The 18,952-nt window shown below is 45.8% G+C and overlaps 2 protein-coding genes across 2 annotated transcripts in view; one reads left to right on the top strand and one right to left on the bottom strand.

Annotated features, from left to right (window-relative positions):
- Positions 1-5,270, bottom strand: part of LOC309628513 (uncharacterized protein) — a gene marked incomplete at its 5' end in the record, with an annotated part of 107,817 nt that extends 102,547 nt beyond the window's left edge. Inside the window, 2 exons of the mRNA XM_082391606.1 lie at positions 2,213-2,616; positions 5,216-5,270. Coding sequence (XP_082247732.1) covers positions 2,213-2,616; positions 5,216-5,270 — 459 coding nt within the window. The remainder of the gene's footprint in view (positions 1-2,212; positions 2,617-5,215) is intronic.
- A 2,842-nt stretch (positions 5,271-8,112) lies between these two features.
- Positions 8,113-18,952, top strand: part of LOC309628512 (uncharacterized protein) — a gene marked incomplete at its 5' end in the record, with an annotated part of 66,583 nt that continues 55,743 nt past the window's right edge. Inside the window, 2 exons of the mRNA XM_082391605.1 lie at positions 8,113-8,116; positions 11,455-11,858. Coding sequence (XP_082247731.1) covers positions 8,113-8,116; positions 11,455-11,858 — 408 coding nt within the window. The remainder of the gene's footprint in view (positions 8,117-11,454; positions 11,859-18,952) is intronic.

Below are 18,952 nucleotides of genomic sequence, written 5' to 3'. Positions count from 1 at the left end.
CAAGAGAAGCCACCGCAATGAGAAGCCCGCGCACCGCAACAAAGAGTAGCCCCGGCTCACCGCAACTAGAGAAAGCCCGCTCATAGCAACGAAGACCCAACGCAGCCAAAAATAAATAAATAAATAAATAAATAAATAATTTTTTTAAAAAAAGTACTATATCCTTCTGTACAGCTTCCCTGGGAAGAACAGAGAGATGGCGTGGGAGAGTGAGAAAGACCAATATTTAGTGCACATCTCTCATGCAGTTGCTCCGCTGGCTCAGATAGATTTATCCCCACTTTACAAAGGAGGAAATAATCTCAGAGAGCTTTAGTAATTTTCCCAAAGCCAAACAGCTATTGAGTGGCAGAACCAAGATCTGAACCAAGTCTGTTACCTTCAAAGCCTAAGTCCTCATCACAACAAAACTCAATTAATATTTACATTTATCGAATTACATTGCAACCTGGGGAGTTCTTGGCACAATCCTGAATAAGAGTGAGAAAGAAAGAAATAGCATTGTTCCTATAGTCAACCAAAATTTTTGGAGCAGCTGCTAGATGCCTGGCCCTTTTTGGGGTTCAGCAGTGATCAAGACAGGAAGAGTCCTGCTTTCATGAACCATGTAGTGGGGAGGAGAGACGGGTGCAACTTGGGTGAGGGATTTCACCTTGCTGGGTCTCTCTTTTCTCATCTGTAAAATGGGATGGATGTTCCTCATTTTCTGGGATTGTCCAGCCCTCACATTCTCTGATTCCATAAGAAGCATTTGTTTTCCTGTTTCTTTAAAATTCATTCAGGCCGTGAGCTGTGATGAATGTTGTTAGCTGCTCCCCAAATCACTCTATTCCCACCCTTTTCCTGTGATCAGGTCTTTCCCGAAACATGACTCACAATCAATCAAGTCACAGAACCTAAGGGGCACCCAGCAGAAAAATTCCAACCCTTGCTTCCCAGGAGCTCTGCGGTCTACCTGCCAGGTAAACTTAACTCACCTGGCACAAGGTGGCCATCCCTGGTTTCACATCAACATGATCTCAGGCACAAACCTCCTTGTTTTTCCATTTTGTCTTTAAGTTACTTGTCGAAACAACTGCACAAATATGACAAAGATATAAAATCAGGCATCTTCTGCCCCCAGTGCCTACTAATAAATGGTTTTCTGCCACTTTAATGATAAAGATAGAACATTTCAACATTCTGCTGCCCTTATTATTTGTCATTTTTGTTGATATTTCTATTGAATACATCTTTCAATATTTTAACAATGGAACATTTATTTAGGTTGTTCCAGACCCAGGCTTTAGTGGTAAAGGTTTTGTTGTTATATTTCTATTATGTTTCCTTTAAAAATCATTATCCTATTTAAATGGATTAAGTCAATTCTATAGGCATTTATCTTGTGATATTGATGAAATTGATACATAGAGGGCAGTAGTACAAGTTGATTGGACTTGAGAACCTCTATTAGCACAGTTAAGTATAAATGTTATCTATATGTAAACCAAAGTACATGCCGAGTGAGATTCTCCGACTATTTTTCACTGTCTGCCCCTCAAGCCTGTGAGAAATGGAATATTTCTTGCCATATCAGTAAACAACGGATGTCACAGTCTTCAGCACGTGCAGCCCTCCAATGTGAGCCGGCGGGCCCTGAGGCACTCAGGATATGCAAATACAGAATGCAGGCCCCAGAGAGCTGAGGTGCATAACAAAGGAAGGATTTCAGTGAGCCCATACAAAGAAAAGCGCCGCATTCCTCACCTTGGGAGAGCTGGTTTTCCTTAGTTTACAATCACCTTTTGATGTTCCCCATTACCTGCGCCAGTCCCCTGCCCTGTCCCCTCCCCCCCCCGGTACTTTAGCTCAGGGAGGAAGGAGCGCAGAGGGACTCGGCTGAATAAGGGGCCTGCGCGCCTCGGGAGGAGTTTTCGGCCGCTTTCCCCGCAGTCGGCAGGAGGGGCGCTGACGCTGCAGCCGGACCCTGCGCCTCCCTTGCCCCGTTTCCCCTCAGGACGCTCAGGCCGACCCCCTCCCCACACCCACCAGGCCTCGCGAGCCAGGCCGAGGGCAGGGGCGAGAGGAGGGACCGACGTTCCCCGGGACCAGACGCTGGGGGCCGCTCTTCCTGCACAGCAGCGGCGGGTGGCAGCGAACCCCTGCCCCTCAGAAGCTGGTCTTGCGCTGCCGCCCGGGCACCGTACCAGGTGGAGGGTCGGCGCTCACTTACCCGGCCCGCCGTCCCCGCGACTGTCACGGCTTCGGCCGCCGGGGCACCTCCAGAGCCGGCAGCCTCAGTGAGGTCGCCCTCCCCTCGGGCTCCAGGGCAGTTCCGTGACGGCGGAGGGAAGAGACCCCGAGCCGGGAGTTCCAGCTCTGCGGAAACGCGGGCTCTGTTCAGCGCGCGGTGGGTGGGACCGCTCTGCCCCGAGGCCTTCCGGGAGGGAGCGGGGCGGCGGGGGAGGGAGCCGCCAGGAGCGCAGGGCCCCGTCGGGGGTCCTGGAGGGGCGGCCCGGCCTGGGGGCCACGCCCACTGTGACCGCAGCCCAGGCCTTTTTCCTGGAATCCTACACAAAAATGTTAGAAAGATACACGGTCTATAGTAAATTTTCACAAATGATTGTCGCTGCTGTGCTTACTATCCTATTAAAGGTCTAAAATCCAGAAAACACTTTAAGTTCAAAATTAAATATGAATTTTTACCTTTCTAATTATGTCTCTGCTATTCACAATTGTGGTTAATGAATCAGAGACTGTGGCATCACTAGTTAAAAATGAGCTTGTTAAAAAAATAGAACTCAGGCCCACCGGACCTACTGAATCACAATCTGCACTTTTACAATCTCCCCAGTGTACTTGTGTACCCATGAATAGTTGAAAGGTACATTTCTACCTCGACATGTCTTTTCTGTCTGAGAAATACACACATTTTATCCAGTTTGATATAAATAAAACACTCAAAAATGCATATGCCTGTGTTGAAACCATCATTTTATCATTTCTTTTCCAGATAAGTATAGTCTCTATACTGGTTTTGTGGATCACATGCCATACTCTTTTCTTGTAGTTAGAAATAAGGTAGAGAAAGTTACTTTGTAAAAAAAAAAAAAAAAAAAAAAAAAATATATATATATATATATATATATACATGTATATATATATATATATATATTAGTGGAAAATTGGAGACACTCTTCTAAATTAAAACCAGTTCTCTTAATTTGCTGTTTTCTTCTTGGGTCACATTATGAACTCTTCCCGTGGCCACATGGCATGTGTACTTTTAATTTCAGGGACTGCTGACATTCCAGGACACGGCCATAGATCTCTCTCAAGAGGAGTGAGAATGTCTGGACCAAGATCAATGGGAATTGTACAGGGATGTGATGTTAGAGATGTATAGGAACCTGCTCTCCTTGGGTGAGGATACCTTCCTTCCAGAATTCCTTATCCAACCACAGGGTTTAGAGTCCTTCATTTGTAGAATGTCTCCTGGAATCTTCTGCTTCCTACAATAGGGTTTCAGATTGCAACGTTTCAGGAAAGATTGGGAGTTTGTGGGTATAATTTATCTTATTCTTTTAAAATTGCAGCCTCCCTTTTAATATACTTTGTAACTGCTTGGGATCTGTCTATATGAACTGTGTACTACATGCTTCTGTTATAGTCCTTACAATATTTTATTGTCTTATTTTCTGTAACAATTTTCCACGGATTCTTTGGGCTTAAGGTATATTAAAAGGGAGACTGCGATTCTGGGACTTCCCTGGTGATGCAGTGGTTAAGAATTCACCTGCCAATGCAGGGGACACAGGTTCGATCCCCGGTCCAGGAAGATCTCACGTGCCACGGAGCAACTAAGCCAGTGGGCCACAACTACTGAGCCTGTGCACCACAACTACTGAATCCGGTGCACCTTGAGCCCGTGCGCCATTTATTTTTTGCAGAATAAAACCACCTCTGAGTGATTAAAATTTAGACCAGCTAGTCAAAACACTTTATCACCTGTTCTTCTAAAACACTGATCAACGGAACGAGTTTTACTAGGGATAACAGTGTAATTGTATTCTGGAGCTCATATCGGCAATATGGTTTATGACCTTGATGCTGGATCACGACATTTCAATGGTATAATTGCTATTAATTGTCTGTTTGTTGAACGATTAAAGTCTCACGTGATCTGAGTTCAGACGAGTCATCCTGGTTGGTTTCTGTCTATTGCAGATTTCTTCCAGTATGAAAGGACAAGAGCAATACGGCTTACTTTACAAAATGTCTTCAAACTAAATGATGATATAATCTACATTCAATTAATTTATACATACCCTACTGTAGAACAGGGCTTGTTACGGTGGCAGAGCCCAGTAATTATGTAAAACTGAAACCTTTATCTGCACTGGTTCAAGTCCTCTTCCTAAGAATATGTTTATAATCAACATTCTTTCACAAATTGCCCAATTTCATTCACCATAGCATTCCTCATATTAACTAAATGGAAAATCCTAGGCTATGTACAAATCCAGAAAGGGCCCAAAATCATCAGCCCCCATGGGTTATTACAACTCATTGCTGAGGCATTCAAATTACTTATTAAAGAACCACTATGTCCATCAACATCATCAATTTATATATTATGGCCCCAATGCTTGCGTTAACCCTGGCTCTCACAGCATGAATTCCTCTTCCCATATCTTATCCACTAATTAATATAAATGTAGGCATATTATTTATATTAGCCATATCACACCTAGCCATTTATTCCATCCTCAGATCCGGATGAACTTCACATTCAAAATACTCACTCACTGGAGCTCTAGGGACAGTAGCACAGACAATCTCATATGAAGTAATATAGCAGTTATTCTATTCTCAGTCTTACTGATAAATGGACCATTTACACTTTCAACAGTAATTATTACACAAGAACACCTATGACTAATTTTCTCCTGACCCCTACCCAGAATTTGATTATCTCCACAGTAGCAGAAATCCAATGAAGCCCCACTTGATTTAACAGAAGTAAAATCAAAACCTGTATATGTCTTCAATGTAGAAAATGTAGCAGGCCCATTCACCCTGTCCTTCCTAGAGAATATGTCAATTTCCTTATAATAAACATTTCCACAACAATCTATTTTTAGGAGCATTCGACAATCCCTAGGCGCCAGAATTATAGATTCTTTCATCTTGTGAATATAGTTTTTTTTTAAAATAATTTTTATAGTTTTACTACCTTTAAACAAAATGTACTCCGTTGCTGTGGAATAGTCCTTCATAGGAGCGTGCATGGTTCATTTCTGCATCCGCCTGTGATGGCCTTCAGGTTCTTTCAGGTTTGGCTCCTGTGGCTGCGAGTCCATGTCCGTGTGTCCTGGTGCAGGGCTGGTGGGTTTGTGTTCAACTGGGAGGAGCACTGTGGGTCTGTGTGCACGGACTTCGCTATCTGAGGCCCGATTGTTTCAGAAGTGGTTGCATCCCCCCGCTGCGTACCAGGCTTTCCATTGCTCCACATCCTGCTGATATTTGATACTATGTCTTTCATGTCTGCCATTCTGGTAGATGTATGCACAGTATTTTTCTTATGGTTTTAATCCGTCGGTTGTTAGTGAAGTTGTGCATCTTGTGGTATTCATGGACTATTTCCTGTTGTTTTTTAAAAAGTTTTAAAAATTGTGGTCAAATACACATAACATAAAATTTACTATCTTAACCATTTTTAAGTGCACATTTCAGGGTCAAGAAATGATTCTCACTCTTGTGCAAATCTGTCCTCCATCGTCCTCCAGTACTTTTTCATCTTTCAAAATTGAAACAGTCCCCATTAAACACTCACCCCCCCATTGTCCCTCCCTCAGCCCCCAGCACTCAACATCCTACATTATGTCTCTATGTTTCCGACTGCTATAGGGACCTTGTATGAGTGGATCAAGCACTGTTTGTTTTTTTGTGTCTAGCTTACATCACTGAGCATAATGCCCTCAAGGTTCATCCCTGCTGCAGCCTGTGTCAGAATTGCCTTCCTTTTTAGGCTGAATAGCATTCCCTTGTATTGATGGGCCGTGTTTTTCTTCTCCATTCATCCATTAGTGGACACATGTAACATCTACATTCATTTCTCCTGTCATAATATTTGTGGAATAACGTCAGAAAGTCCTATGAATCAAAAGTCATTTGCCATTAACTTTTTTCTTAAACTTTTTATTGTGAAAAACATCAAAGCTAAGAAAAGGGAAAAATACATGTCAGCTTCACTTGTGTTCAGGAATTAATGCTTTACGGATTCACTTTATTCCCCGTGTGTGTGCTATGCGTGTGCATGTGCCTGTTTGCATACATGTGCTGTGCATGTGCATAGGTATGTGCACTTGCACGCGTTAGTGTGTGCATGGGCATATGCGTGCATGTGTGTTCACATGCTAGTGTGTGAATATATTTGTGCTGTGCACGTGCATATGTTTGTGTGTGTGCTGTGCCTGCCTGTGCGCACACCTGTGTGTTTGCTGGAACCACTTGCAAGTTGGCTGCAAACTGAATTGTGCCCCAGATATATCCACACTCAGCTGCTCTAACAATCCTGCATAGCCACGTAAAGGTCACAGATCTCAGGGATTTAAATGGATGGAGTAGGATGTCCTGACACAGAGTCTGTCTTCCAATGACTCACTGTCTCAGTAACATCCTTCACACCTTCTTTAAGCCCCATTCAGTGTCCAGTTTAGACCCCCATTATATTCAGTCACCTGCCCCAGATCCTCTAAAGCTACAATGTCACCGTTGGTGAGCCCGGCCAAGGCTGGGGGTGCCCCTCCCAGGCCCTGCACTTGGCTCCTGTGTTCCCATCTCTCAGCCAGGCCCCGACTTGGATGGGGCTGCCACCTCTTTCCTCACAGGGTCCCATCGCCCAGTCAAGGGGGTTCATTCTCCCCAAACAGAGCATCAGGAGTGGGGGGGTGACAGTCCCCACTGGGTCTCCTTCATGAGAGACCCTGTGCTGTTGAAAGAGCAGGCACCCTGCCCTCGGGGGTGGGGGGCTGGGGGGTGACATTCGGCCCACGATGGGCAGGCGGGTCTCCGGGTGGGGCAAGCCAGTGTGCAAGGAGTTCCGCGGTGGGTTCTCCTCTCCAACGGCTTCTGTGCCCCTACCTCTCCCCGTGCCTCCTCTCGAAGACAGCGCGGTGCCCGGGACGGGAGCCATGGGAGCCGTCAGCCTCCGCCCCCTCTACACACGCACACGCACACGCACACGCACACGCTGCAAGGAAGCAGGACCGGAGTGCAGGGCTCTCAGCGGCCCTGAGCGCCCCGCCCGGAATCGGCCAGCGGAATGGACAGACCGGATCTCCCGGCCCGGACCATGCAGGACTCTCTTGCCTGGGCTTCCAGTGTGGCTGCCTCCTTCTGGAAGCCTGGGAGGCTGGAATCAGGCCACTTCTTGTCTGTCCTGGCAGCAGACTGGGCTGCACTCTAAGAAGTTCGTGGCTCGCCCGTGGATCCTGACCATCAGGTGGCCAGAGAAACTGGGAACATTTCTGTTTTGCCTGTTGAAATGTTTAATGACAAAGATTTTGTTCAGTTTCCTGATGTGGGTGTCCAAAGATGAGAGACCCATGTTTGTGATCTGTACCTCCTATGAGATCAGCCCTAAGCTAGTTTAAACATGATCAAGTTCTGTCTACATGGTAGATTTAGACCTCTGCATGTCCTGTCTACTGATTATGTTTAGAGCTGACCATGTGTTGTCTATAATAAGAAGATTTAGATCTGACCATGTTCTGTGTACGCTAGGACTATGGGGACCTGGGTAGAGACCCGGCCTGGCCTCAGTACTGGGAAGCTCCTTGCCTGCATCTGAATGTCAGTGCTTAGATGTCTGCGGTCTGGAGCTGAGGTGGGCTTGTCTACGTAACAGCCTCTCTTCTGAGTATGGTTACCTGGTCCTCCCAAGGGTCAGTGCTATGGTCGGGGCCTTAGTCTTAATCCCTGCAAGGTTCACCTTCCCTGGGGCTCGTGGAGAATCCTCAGGAGGGCTACCTGGCAATAATTCCAATTTACCAGCACATGCATTGTGCGTAGGGAGGCAGGTTTAGCTGGTGAATTGATTGCAGGGCACGTAGATCGGGCAAAAGGCCGATGGGTAACAGCTGTGGCTGCTGCTGAACTCTCCCTCCAGTCTACCGTCCCTACTCAGCAGAGTCAAGAGCTGCCCCTCGGCTTTCAGCCCTGCTGTCCTGTGAGTTTTCTCAACATGTAAGTGAGACGAGAAAGCACTGAGCCTGCCAGCACCAAGGTCGTGTGTTCAACTCTAGCATGCAAGCTTTAAAAACATTTAAAATCACACATATTTGCACAAGAGTGAGAATCATTTCTTGACCCTGAAATGTGCACTTAAAAATGGTTAAGATAGTAAATTTTATGTTATGTGTATTTGACCACAATTTTTAAAACTTTTTAAAAAACAACAGGAAATAGTCCATGAATACCACAAGATGCACAACTTCACTAACAACCGACGGATTAAAACCATAAGAAAAATACTGTGCATACATCTACCAGAATGGCAGACATGAAAGACATAGTATCAAATATCAGCAGGATGTGGAGCAATGGAAAGCCTGGTACGCAGCGGGGGGATGCAACCACTTCTGAAACAATCGGGCCTCAGATAGCGAAGTCCGTGCACACAGACCCACAGTGCTCCTCCCAGTTGAACACAAACCCACCAGCCCTGCACCAGGACACACGGACATGGACTCGCAGCCACAGGAGCCAAACCTGAAAGAACCTGAAGGCCATCACAGGCGGATGCAGAAATGAACCATGCACGCTCCTATGAAGGACTATTCCACAGCAACGGAGTACATTTTGTTTAAAGGTAGTAAAACTATAAAAATTATTTTAAAAAAAAACTATATTCACAAGATGAAAGAATCTATAATTCTGGCGCCTAGGGATTGTCGAATGCTCCTAAAAATAGATTGTTGTGGAAATGTTTATTATAAGGAAATTGACATATTCTCTAGGAAGGACAGGGTGAATGGGCCTGCTACATTTTCTACATTGAAGACATATACAGGTTTTGATTTTACTTCTGTTAAATCAAGTGGGGCTTCATTGGATTTCTGCTACTGTGGAGATAATCAAATTCTGGGTAGGGGTCAGGAGAAAATTAGTCATAGGTGTTCTTGTGTAATAATTACTGTTGAAAGTGTAAATGGTCCATTTATCAGTAAGACTGAGAATAGAATAACTGCTATATTACTTCATATGAGATTGTCTGTGCTACTGTCCCTAGAGCTCCAGTGAGTGAGTATTTTGAATGTGAAGTTCATCCGGATCTGAGGATGGAATAAATGGCTAGGTGTGATATGGCTAATATAAATAATATGCCTACATTTATATTAATTAGTGGATAAGATATGGGAAGAGGAATTCATGCTGTGAGAGCCAGGGTTAACGCAAGCATTGGGGCCATAATATATAAATTGATGATGTTGATGGACATAGTGGTTCTTTAATAAGTAATTTGAATGCCTCAGCAATGAGTTGTAATAACCCATGGGGGCTGATGATTTTGGGCCCTTTCTGGATTTGTACATAGCCTAGGATTTTCCATTTAGTTAATATGAGGAATGCTATGGTGAATGAAATTGGGCAATTTGTGAAAGAATGTTGATTATAAACATATTCTTAGGAAGAGGACTTGAACCAGTGCAGATAAAGGTTTCAGTTTTACATAATTACTGGGCTCTGCCACCGTAACAAGCCCTGTTCTACAGTAGGGTATGTATAAATTAATTGAATGTAGATTATATCATCATTTAGTTTGAAGACATTTTGTAAAGTAAGCCGTATTGCTCTTGTCCTTTCATACTGGAAGAAATCTGCAATAGACAGAAACCAACCAGGATGACTCGTCTGAACTCAGATCACGTGAGACTTTAATCGTTCAACAAACAGACAATTAATAGCAATTATACCATTGAAATGTCGTGATCCAGCATCAAGGTCATAAACCATATTGCCGATATGAGCTCCAGAATACAATTACACTGTTATCCCTAGTAAAACTCGTTCCGTTGATCAGTGTTTTAGAAGAACAGGTGATAAAGTGTTTTGACTAGCTGGTCTAAATTTTAATCACTCAGAGGTGGTTTTATTCTGCAAAAAATAAATGGCGCACGGGCTCAAGGTGCACCGGATTCAGTAGTTGTGGTGCACAGGCTCAGTAGTTGTGGCCCACTGGCTTAGTTGCTCCGTGGCACGTGAGATCTTCCTGGACCGGGGATCGAACCTGTGTCCCCTGCATTGGCAGGTGAATTCTTAACCACTGCATCACCAGGGAAGTCCCAGAATCGCAGTCTCCCTTTTAATATACCTTAAGCCCAAAGAATCCGTGGAAAATTGTTACAGAAAATAAGACAATAAAATATTGTAAGGACTATAACAGAAGCATGTAGTACACAGTTCATATAGACAGATCCCAAGCAGTTACAAAGTATATTAAAAGGGAGGCTGCAATTTTAAAAGAATAAGATAAATTATACCCACAAACTCCCAATCTTTCCTGAAACGTTGCAATCTGAAACCCTATTGTAGGAAGCAGAAGATTCCAGGAGACATTCTACAAATGAAGGACTCTAAACCCTGTGGTTGGATAAGGAATTCTGGAAGGAAGGTATCCTCACCCAAGGAGAGCAGGTTCCTATACATCTCTAACATCACATCCCTGTACAATTCCCATTGATCTTGGTCCAGACATTCTCACTCCTCTTGAGAGAGATCTATGGCCGTGTCCTGGAATGTCAGCAGTCCCTGAAATTAAAAGTACACATGCCATGTGGCCACGGGAAGAGTTCATAATGTGACCCAAGAAGAAAACAGCAAATTAAGAGAACTGGTTTTAATTTAGAAGAGTGTCTCCAATTTTCCACTAATATATATATATATATATATACATGTATATATATATATATATATATATATTTTTTTTTTTTTTTTTTTTTTTTTTTACAAAGTAACTTTCTCTACCTTATTTCTAACTACAAGAAAAGAGTATGGCATGTGATCCACAAAACCAGTATAGAGACTATACTTATCTGGAAAAGAAATGATAAAATGATGGTTTCAACACAGGCATATGCATTTTTGAGTGTTTTATTTATATCAAACTGGATAAAATGTGTGTATTTCTCAGACAGAAAAGACATGTCGAGGTAGAAATGTACCTTTCAACTATTCATGGGTACACAAGTACACTGGGGAGATTGTAAAAGTGCAGATTGTGATTCAGTAGGTCCGGTGGGCCTGAGTTCTATTTTTTTAACAAGCTCATTTTTAACTAGTGATGCCACAGTCTCTGATTCATTAACCACAATTGTGAATAGCAGAGACATAATTAGAAAGGTAAAAATTCATATTTAATTTTGAACTTAAAGTGTTTTCTGGATTTTAGACCTTTAATAGGATAGTAAGCACAGCAGCGACAATCATTTGTGAAAATTTACTATAGACCGTGTATCTTTCTAACATTTTTGTGTAGGATTCCAGGAAAAAGGCCTGGGCTGCGGTCACAGTGGGCGTGGCCCCCAGGCCGGGCCGCCCCTCCAGGACCCCCGACGGGGCCCTGCGCTCCTGGCGGCTCCCTCCCCCGCCGCCCCGCTCCCTCCCGGAAGGCCTCGGGGCAGAGCGGTCCCACCCACCGCGCGCTGAACAGAGCCCGCGTTTCCGCAGAGCTGGAACTCCCGGCTCGGGGTCTCTTCCCTCCGCCGTCACGGAACTGCCCTGGAGCCCGAGGGGAGGGCGACCTCACTGAGGCTGCCGGCTCTGGAGGTGCCCCGGCGGCCGAAGCCGTGACAGTCGCGGGGACGGCGGGCCGGGTAAGTGAGCGCCGACCCTCCACCTGGTACGGTGCCCGGGCGGCAGCGCAAGACCAGCTTCTGAGGGGCAGGGGTTCGCTGCCACCCGCCGCTGCTGTGCAGGAAGAGCGGCCCCCAGCGTCTGGTCCCGGGGAACGTCGGTCCCTCCTCTCGCCCCTGCCCTCGGCCTGGCTCGCGAGGCCTGGTGGGTGTGGGGAGGGGGTCGGCCTGAGCGTCCTGAGGGGAAACGGGGCAAGGGAGGCGCAGGGTCCGGCTGCAGCGTCAGCGCCCCTCCTGCCGACTGCGGGGAAAGCGGCCGAAAACTCCTCCCGAGGCGCGCAGGCCCCTTACTCAGCCGAGTCCCTCTGCGCCCCTTCCTCCCTGAGCTAAAGTACCGGGGGGGGGAGGGGACAGGGCAGGGGACTGGCGCAGGTAATGGGGAACATCAAAAGGTGATTGTAAACTAAGGAAAACCAGCTCTCCCAAGGTGAGGAATGCGGCGCTTTTCTTTGTATGGGCTCACTGAAATCCTTCCTTTGTTATGCACCTCAGCTCTCTGGGGCCTGCATTCTGTATTTGCATATCCTGAGTGCCTCAGGGCCCGCCGGCTCACATTGGAGGGCTGCACGTGCTGAAGACTGTGACATCCGTTGTTTACTGATATGGCAAGAAATATTCCATTTCTCACAGGCTTGAGGGGCAGACAGTGAAAAATAGTCGGAGAATCTCACTCGGCATGTACTTTGGTTTACATATAGATAACATTTATACTTAACTGTGCTAATAGAGGTTCTCAAGTCCAATCAACTTGTACTACTGCCCTCTATGTATCAATTTCATCAATATCACAAGATAAATGCCTATAGAATTGACTTAATCCATTTAAATAGGATAATGATTTTTAAAGGAAACATAATAGAAATATAACAACAAAACCTTTACCACTAAAGCCTGGGTCTGGAACAACCTAAATAAATGTTCCATTGTTAAAATATTGAAAGATGTATTCAATAGAAATATCAACAAAAATGACAAATAATAAGGGCAGCAGAATGTTGAAATGTTCTATCTTTATCATTAAAGTGGCAGAAAACCATTTATTAGTAGGCACTGGGGGCAGAAGATGCCTGATTTTATATCTTTGTCATATTTGTGCAGTTGTTTCGACAAGTAACTTAAAGACAAAATGGAAAAACAAGGAGGTTTGTGCCTGAGATCATGTTGATGTGAAACCAGGGATGGCCACCTTGTGCCAGGTGAGTTAAGTTTACCTGGCAGGTAGACCGCAGAGCTCCTGGGAAGCAAGGGTTGGAATTTTTCTGCTGGGTGCCCCTTAGGTTCTGTGACTTGATTGATTGTGAGTCATGTTTCGGGAAAGACCTGATCACAGGAAAAGGGTGGGAATAGAGTGATTTGGGGAGCAGCTAACAACATTCATCACAGCTCACGGCCTGAATGAATTTTAAAGAAACAGGAAAACAAATGCTTCTTATGGAATCAGAGAATGTGAGGGCTGGACAATCCCAGAAAATGAGGAACATCCATCCCATTTTACAGATGAGAAAAGAGAGACCCAGCAAGGTGAAATCCCTCACCCAAGTTGCACCCGTCTCTCCTCCCCACTACATGGTTCATGAAAGCAGGACTCTTCCTGTCTTGATCACTGCTGAACCCCAAAAAGGGCCAGGCATCTAGCAGCTGCTCCAAAAATTTTGGTTGACTATAGGAACAATGCTATTTCTTTCTTTCTCACTCTTATTCAGGATTGTGCCAAGAACTCCCCAGGTTGCAATGTAATTCGATAAATGTAAATATTAATTGAGTTTTGTTGTGATGAGGACTTAGGCTTTGAAGGTAACAGACTTGGTTCAGATCTTGGTTCTGCCACTCAATAGCTGTTTGGCTTTGGGAAAATTACTAAAGCTCTCTGAGATTATTTCCTCCTTTGTAAAGTGGGGATAAATCTATCTGAGCCAGCGGAGCAACTGCATGAGAGATGTGCACTAAATATTGGTCTTTCTCACTCTCCCACGCCATCTCTCTGTTCTTCCCAGGGAAGCTGTACAGAAGGATATAGTACTTTTTTTAAAAAAATTATTTATTTATTTATTTATTTATTTATTTTTGGCTGCGTTGGGTCTTCGTTGCTATGAGCGGGCTTTCTCTAGTTGCGGTGAGCCGGGGCTACTCTTTGTTGCGGTGCGCGGGCTTCTCATTGCGGTGGCTTCTCTTGCTGCGCTTGTTGTGGAGCACGGGCTCTAGGCGCACGTGCTTCAGTAGTTGTGACCTGCAGGCTCAGTAGTTGTGGCGCATGGGCTTAGCTGCTCCGCGGCATTTGGGATCTTCCCTGACCAGGGCTCGAACCCATGTCCCCTGTCTTGGCAGGCAGATTCTTAAGCACTGCGCCACCAGGGAAGTCCGATATAGTACTTTTTTTTTTTTAACATCTTTATTGGAGTATAATTGCTTTACAATGGTGTGTTAGTTTCTGCTATATAACAAAGTGAATCAGTTATACATATACATATGTTCCCATATCTCTTCCCTCTTCCATCTCCATCCCTCCCACCCACCCTCCCTATCCCAACCCTCTAGGTGATCACAAACCACCGAGCTGATCTCCCTGTGCTATGTGGCTGCTTCCCACTAGCTATCCATTTTACGTTTGGTAGTGTATATATGTCCATGCCACTCTCTCACTTTGTCACAGCTTACCCTTCACCCTCCCCATATCCTCAAGTCCATTCTCTAGTTGGTCTGTGTCTTTATTCCCGTCTTACCCCTAAGTTCTTCATGACCTTTTTTAATTTTTAAATTTTTTTTTTTTTAGATTCCATATATATGTGTTAGCATACGGTATTTGTTTTTCTCTTTCTGACTTCCTTCACTCTGTATGACAGACTCTAGGTCCATCCACCTCACTACAAATATCTCAATTTTGTTTCCTTTTATGGCTGAGTAATATTCCATTGTATATATGTGCCACATCTTCTTTATCCATTCATCCGATGAGGGACACTTAGGTTGCTTCCATGTCCTGGCTATTGTAAATAGAGCTGCAATGAACATTTTGGTACATGACTCTTTTTGAATTATGGTTTTCTCAGGGTATATGCCCAGTAGTGGGATTGCTGGGTCGTATGGTAGTTCTCTTTTTAGTTTTTTAAGGAACCTCCATACTGTTCTCCATAGTGGCTGTATCAATTTACATTCCCGCCAGCAGTGCAAGAGTGTTCCCTTTTCTCCACTCCCGATATAGTACATTTTAAGGAGGGGTTTTAACTTATTTCAGATAGTGTACATTTTTCTTGTAGAAAAGAGTATTCCACTATAGAAACATAAACATACAAAACCACTACAAATGCAGTATTCTATGGGTTAGGTATTATCCGTCACATTTTATAAGTAACTGGGCAAATGCCAAAGCACTAGGTACTGGGGAGTAAGAAGACTCAAATCTGGGGTGCCCCCCACCCCAATTTCAAGAGCAGGGTGTGTTTTTCAAATCCATGTTTCATCTGGTCTTTGTTTCTCATCCATCCTCTGTGTCTGCCTTTCTTAAGAAGGCTCAGATCCTCGGCTTTCACACCCTCCCGGCTGGCTGTGCCCCAGCTCCCGGCCTGGAACCTCTGCGTGCCTGGGTGTGCCTGCTCCCCCTGTGCATCACCAGCTTGGCCAGGGAGCTGCTGTATCGTGCACTGCTTGCTGTACCCAGAGTACCTGGACCCTTCTGGTACATGAAGTGCACCCTCCTCACCACGTGTGCAGCCCATCCCCTTACCTTATATCCTGCCTCTAAGCCAGGCTTGGGGGTGACTACAGTGTGCATTCAGCTGTGTGAGGTGCTGGGATCAAAGTGAAGTTCCCAACTTTTGAAGTTGCAGGCTTGAGGGGCACACAGTGATTTCGAGTCGGGTCACCTGACTTAAAGGGGGGACTGATTGATTTAAAGCCAAGGCAGCTGACTTAAAGCCTGCGTCCCTCAGCTGCAGGACGAGACCAACTTTGGCGGTGCACGGGTTCGCTCCAAGGCAGCACTGCTGTTCAGGAAGAGCTTCCAGTAGCGCCTTAGTGCAGGGAGACTTGCTCCGTTGTCTTGCCCCTGCCCTCAGAGGGGGGCCACCTGCTCTTCTGGAGAATCAGGGAGGGGGAAGTGCAGAGTCCCGGCTGGAGTTGCGGCACCCCTTGTCTGATGGCAGGGAAGGGGGGGCGGGGCTGTGTGGTGTCCTGGGGCTGGACTCAGCAGGTCGACTCAGCCTCTCAGCCTCCTAACCTCCCCCCCCCCACACACACACACACTCCACAAGAGTTTCCAATAATATGTAATTGCGCCTTAGGTTCTTGGTCTTCAAACTCATCCCCAGGCTCCCAGGTCCCTTGATTCAGCCAATTCCTCTGTGCTCTTTCTTCTATTAGATACAGTCCCAGAGGGAGGGGCTGGGGGATGGGACTGGAGGGATGCCGGCAGCACTGGCCTCAGCTGACTAAAGAGATCCGGGGCCTGCGCTATCACACATGTGCGAGGACCCTTAAGGCAGAATCGAGGGGGCCAGTTAGAGGCAGTCCTTGCTGCCTCAAGTGAGTATGGATCACCGTCGGGTGGGGAGCACGCTGACCCCTGAGAAGTACTGTTAGGAGGATGTGTTCCTCCCTCGGCTTCAAGGACGTGGGTGGGCTTCAGGGCTCCAGTTCCCCTCCAGGCCTCCAGGTCCGACTGCACCGCAGCGGCCTTGCAGACCCGCCTTCCTGTCCCAGAACTTGCCAGGCTCCAGGAAGAATCCAGACTGCAGAGATGGTGCCTGAGCGCTCCAGCTTGAGAAGTGCTGTCCCTGGGGACCCAACAGTGGAGGGAGGGAGGGTGAAGGGAGTAGGGGTGTGGGGTAGGGAGGGGTGGCTGCCCTGGGAGACGTTGAGAGAGAAATATCGCCCCCCACAACCCCTGCCCCTGCAACTGACCCATTGATGCCATAGGATCTCAGGGTCATTTAGTCAGAGATGCCTCTGCTTCTTTACTCCTGTGTTCAAAACGATGCAAAACCAACTCTTCATCCTCTTGCTGCCTTGCCAGGACTTGTAAAGCACTGTTCTTTTGAAGCACTCGTTCCCTAAACTGCAGTTTGGAGCTGTCCCAGCTATTTAAAAGTGTTCTCCTTAAACTGAGACTAAATCCTACTCTTTTGGAAAAACGGCCTTCACTTCATTGGAGATCGTCTTTTCTGCCCATTCCTTCCTTCTACTGCCCTCTTAAGAACCCCTGTGCTCAACGAGCTTGGTGATTTATTTTTTGCTTGATGTCAAAAAGAAACCTTCCCCATGCACCCCAAAAAGCTTTCCTGGAACATAGGTGTTTCACAACCATGACGGTGTTTTGCAGTTAGTATACACTGGGTAGAGTGCCTAGCAATCCCTCCAAGAGCCAGAGGTGAGCAGACCTTTACTTATTTGATTGGAGGCCCTTCAAGTTTCGGAAGGTCCCATTCTTATGACCCAGCAGGTGAGACAGAGCCCTGGATGGCTGTGGCTGTGATTAGATAACTTCTGATGATTTTATTTCCCTTACTGAGCTGCTGCTTCTAGGTTAAATTCATTTTATTACCTGTCCATTTTTAAAGAAAGGCTGACAAAGTCACTGTAATAGGTCAGGAGTCTGAACTCAGGGTTGGTCAAAGGTACTCACAGGGAGGAAGGTGGATAAAAATAGGTGGGTAAAGTAGGAGGGTTGGCAAGTACAGCCAGGACGCCCGTGTTCATCGTGCATACTAATAAAGGCCAGAATCTCCTCATTTATCTCTGGTGGGAAGTTCTGATGGTTTCACAGGATCAAACTCAAATCATATTCAAACTAGGGGATTTCCCTGAGCATAAAAGGAAGTATCCGTCCCTAGCAGGAGTCGCTGCAGAGGAATAAAGACGCAGATGTAGAGAACGGACTTGAGGACACAGGGAGGGGGAAGGGTAAGCTGGGATGAAGTGAGAGAGTGGCATGGACATATATATACGCTACCAAAGGTGAAGTAGGATAGCTATTGGGAAGCAGCTGCATATAGCACAGGGAGATCAGCTCAGTGCTTTGTGACCACCTAGAGGGATGGGATAGGGAGGGTGGGAGGGAGACACAAGAGGGAGGGGATATGGGGATATATGTATACGAGTAGCTGATTCACTTTGTTATACAGCAGAAGCTAACACAACATGGTAAAGCAATTATACTCTAATAAAGATGTTAACAACAACAAAAACAAACCCCAAAAAACTAAGTCAATCAAGCCAACGGAGACATTGTATGTGTTTACAGTTCAAGAAATCCACAAGGGAATCCTTTATTCTGTATGCAACGAATGGTCCATTTGAAAAGAAAAAAACTTTCTAAAATGTTGTTTTTCCATTTATTGTTCAGAACATCATTTTTATACCTCTGCATTTCTTACTATTCAAAGCCAAGTCACGTGAGTTACACGGAAGCAGCTGATTGATTTAAAGTTGGGTCATGTGATTTAAAAACCAGTGGCAGTTGATTGATTTAAATCCCGGTCATATGACATGAGGAGGGGGTGCTAAAAACTGCTTTTTCATCTCTGGCTCAGAATATCATATTTACCTTGGTTTTTCTTATGATTTAGAAAACTTGAGCTGTCTCTCCTTGGAATCAACAGGAGAAAAATACAGTATTTCAGGTTCATTCTTGAAACCAACTTCTCATGGTTAAGGTGTATTGACTAAAAGATCTTCCTTCTTCAAGAGATTCCAAACCTCTGTAAGACACTTCATTGTAATTGGAGAAAAAAGAAGAATGAAATCAGGCCAGCAGCTGCAGGAGGCCAAGGCAGCCCCCAGGACTAGGGAAGGAGGAGGAGGAAGGGCTGAGAGTTGCCATTAGAGCAGACAACCTCCAGAGGGCGCTGAAGCACCGGCAGAGCCCACCTGCCACTCCCAGTTTGGCACTCCAGGGTCAGATTTGGGTTTGGAGATGGGGTTGCTGTAACCCTAAGGAGGTGAGCAGAGAGGAGGAGTTGATTACCGGTCTCCTCTGACTCTCTGGCCCAAATTGCCTGGCTTCACAGGGGGGACAGAGTTTTGCCTTCAGCAACTGTTGGGGCACTTCCAGGCTGGTCGGG

This window comes from Balaenoptera borealis, assembly GCF_965194805.1.
Source record: "Balaenoptera borealis genome assembly, chromosome: 4".
NCBI classification, from domain to species: domain Eukaryota; kingdom Metazoa; phylum Chordata; class Mammalia; order Artiodactyla; family Balaenopteridae; genus Balaenoptera; species Balaenoptera borealis.
The sequence above is the reverse complement of the archived record's forward strand: the minus strand, read 5'-3'. Positions and strand labels throughout refer to the sequence as shown.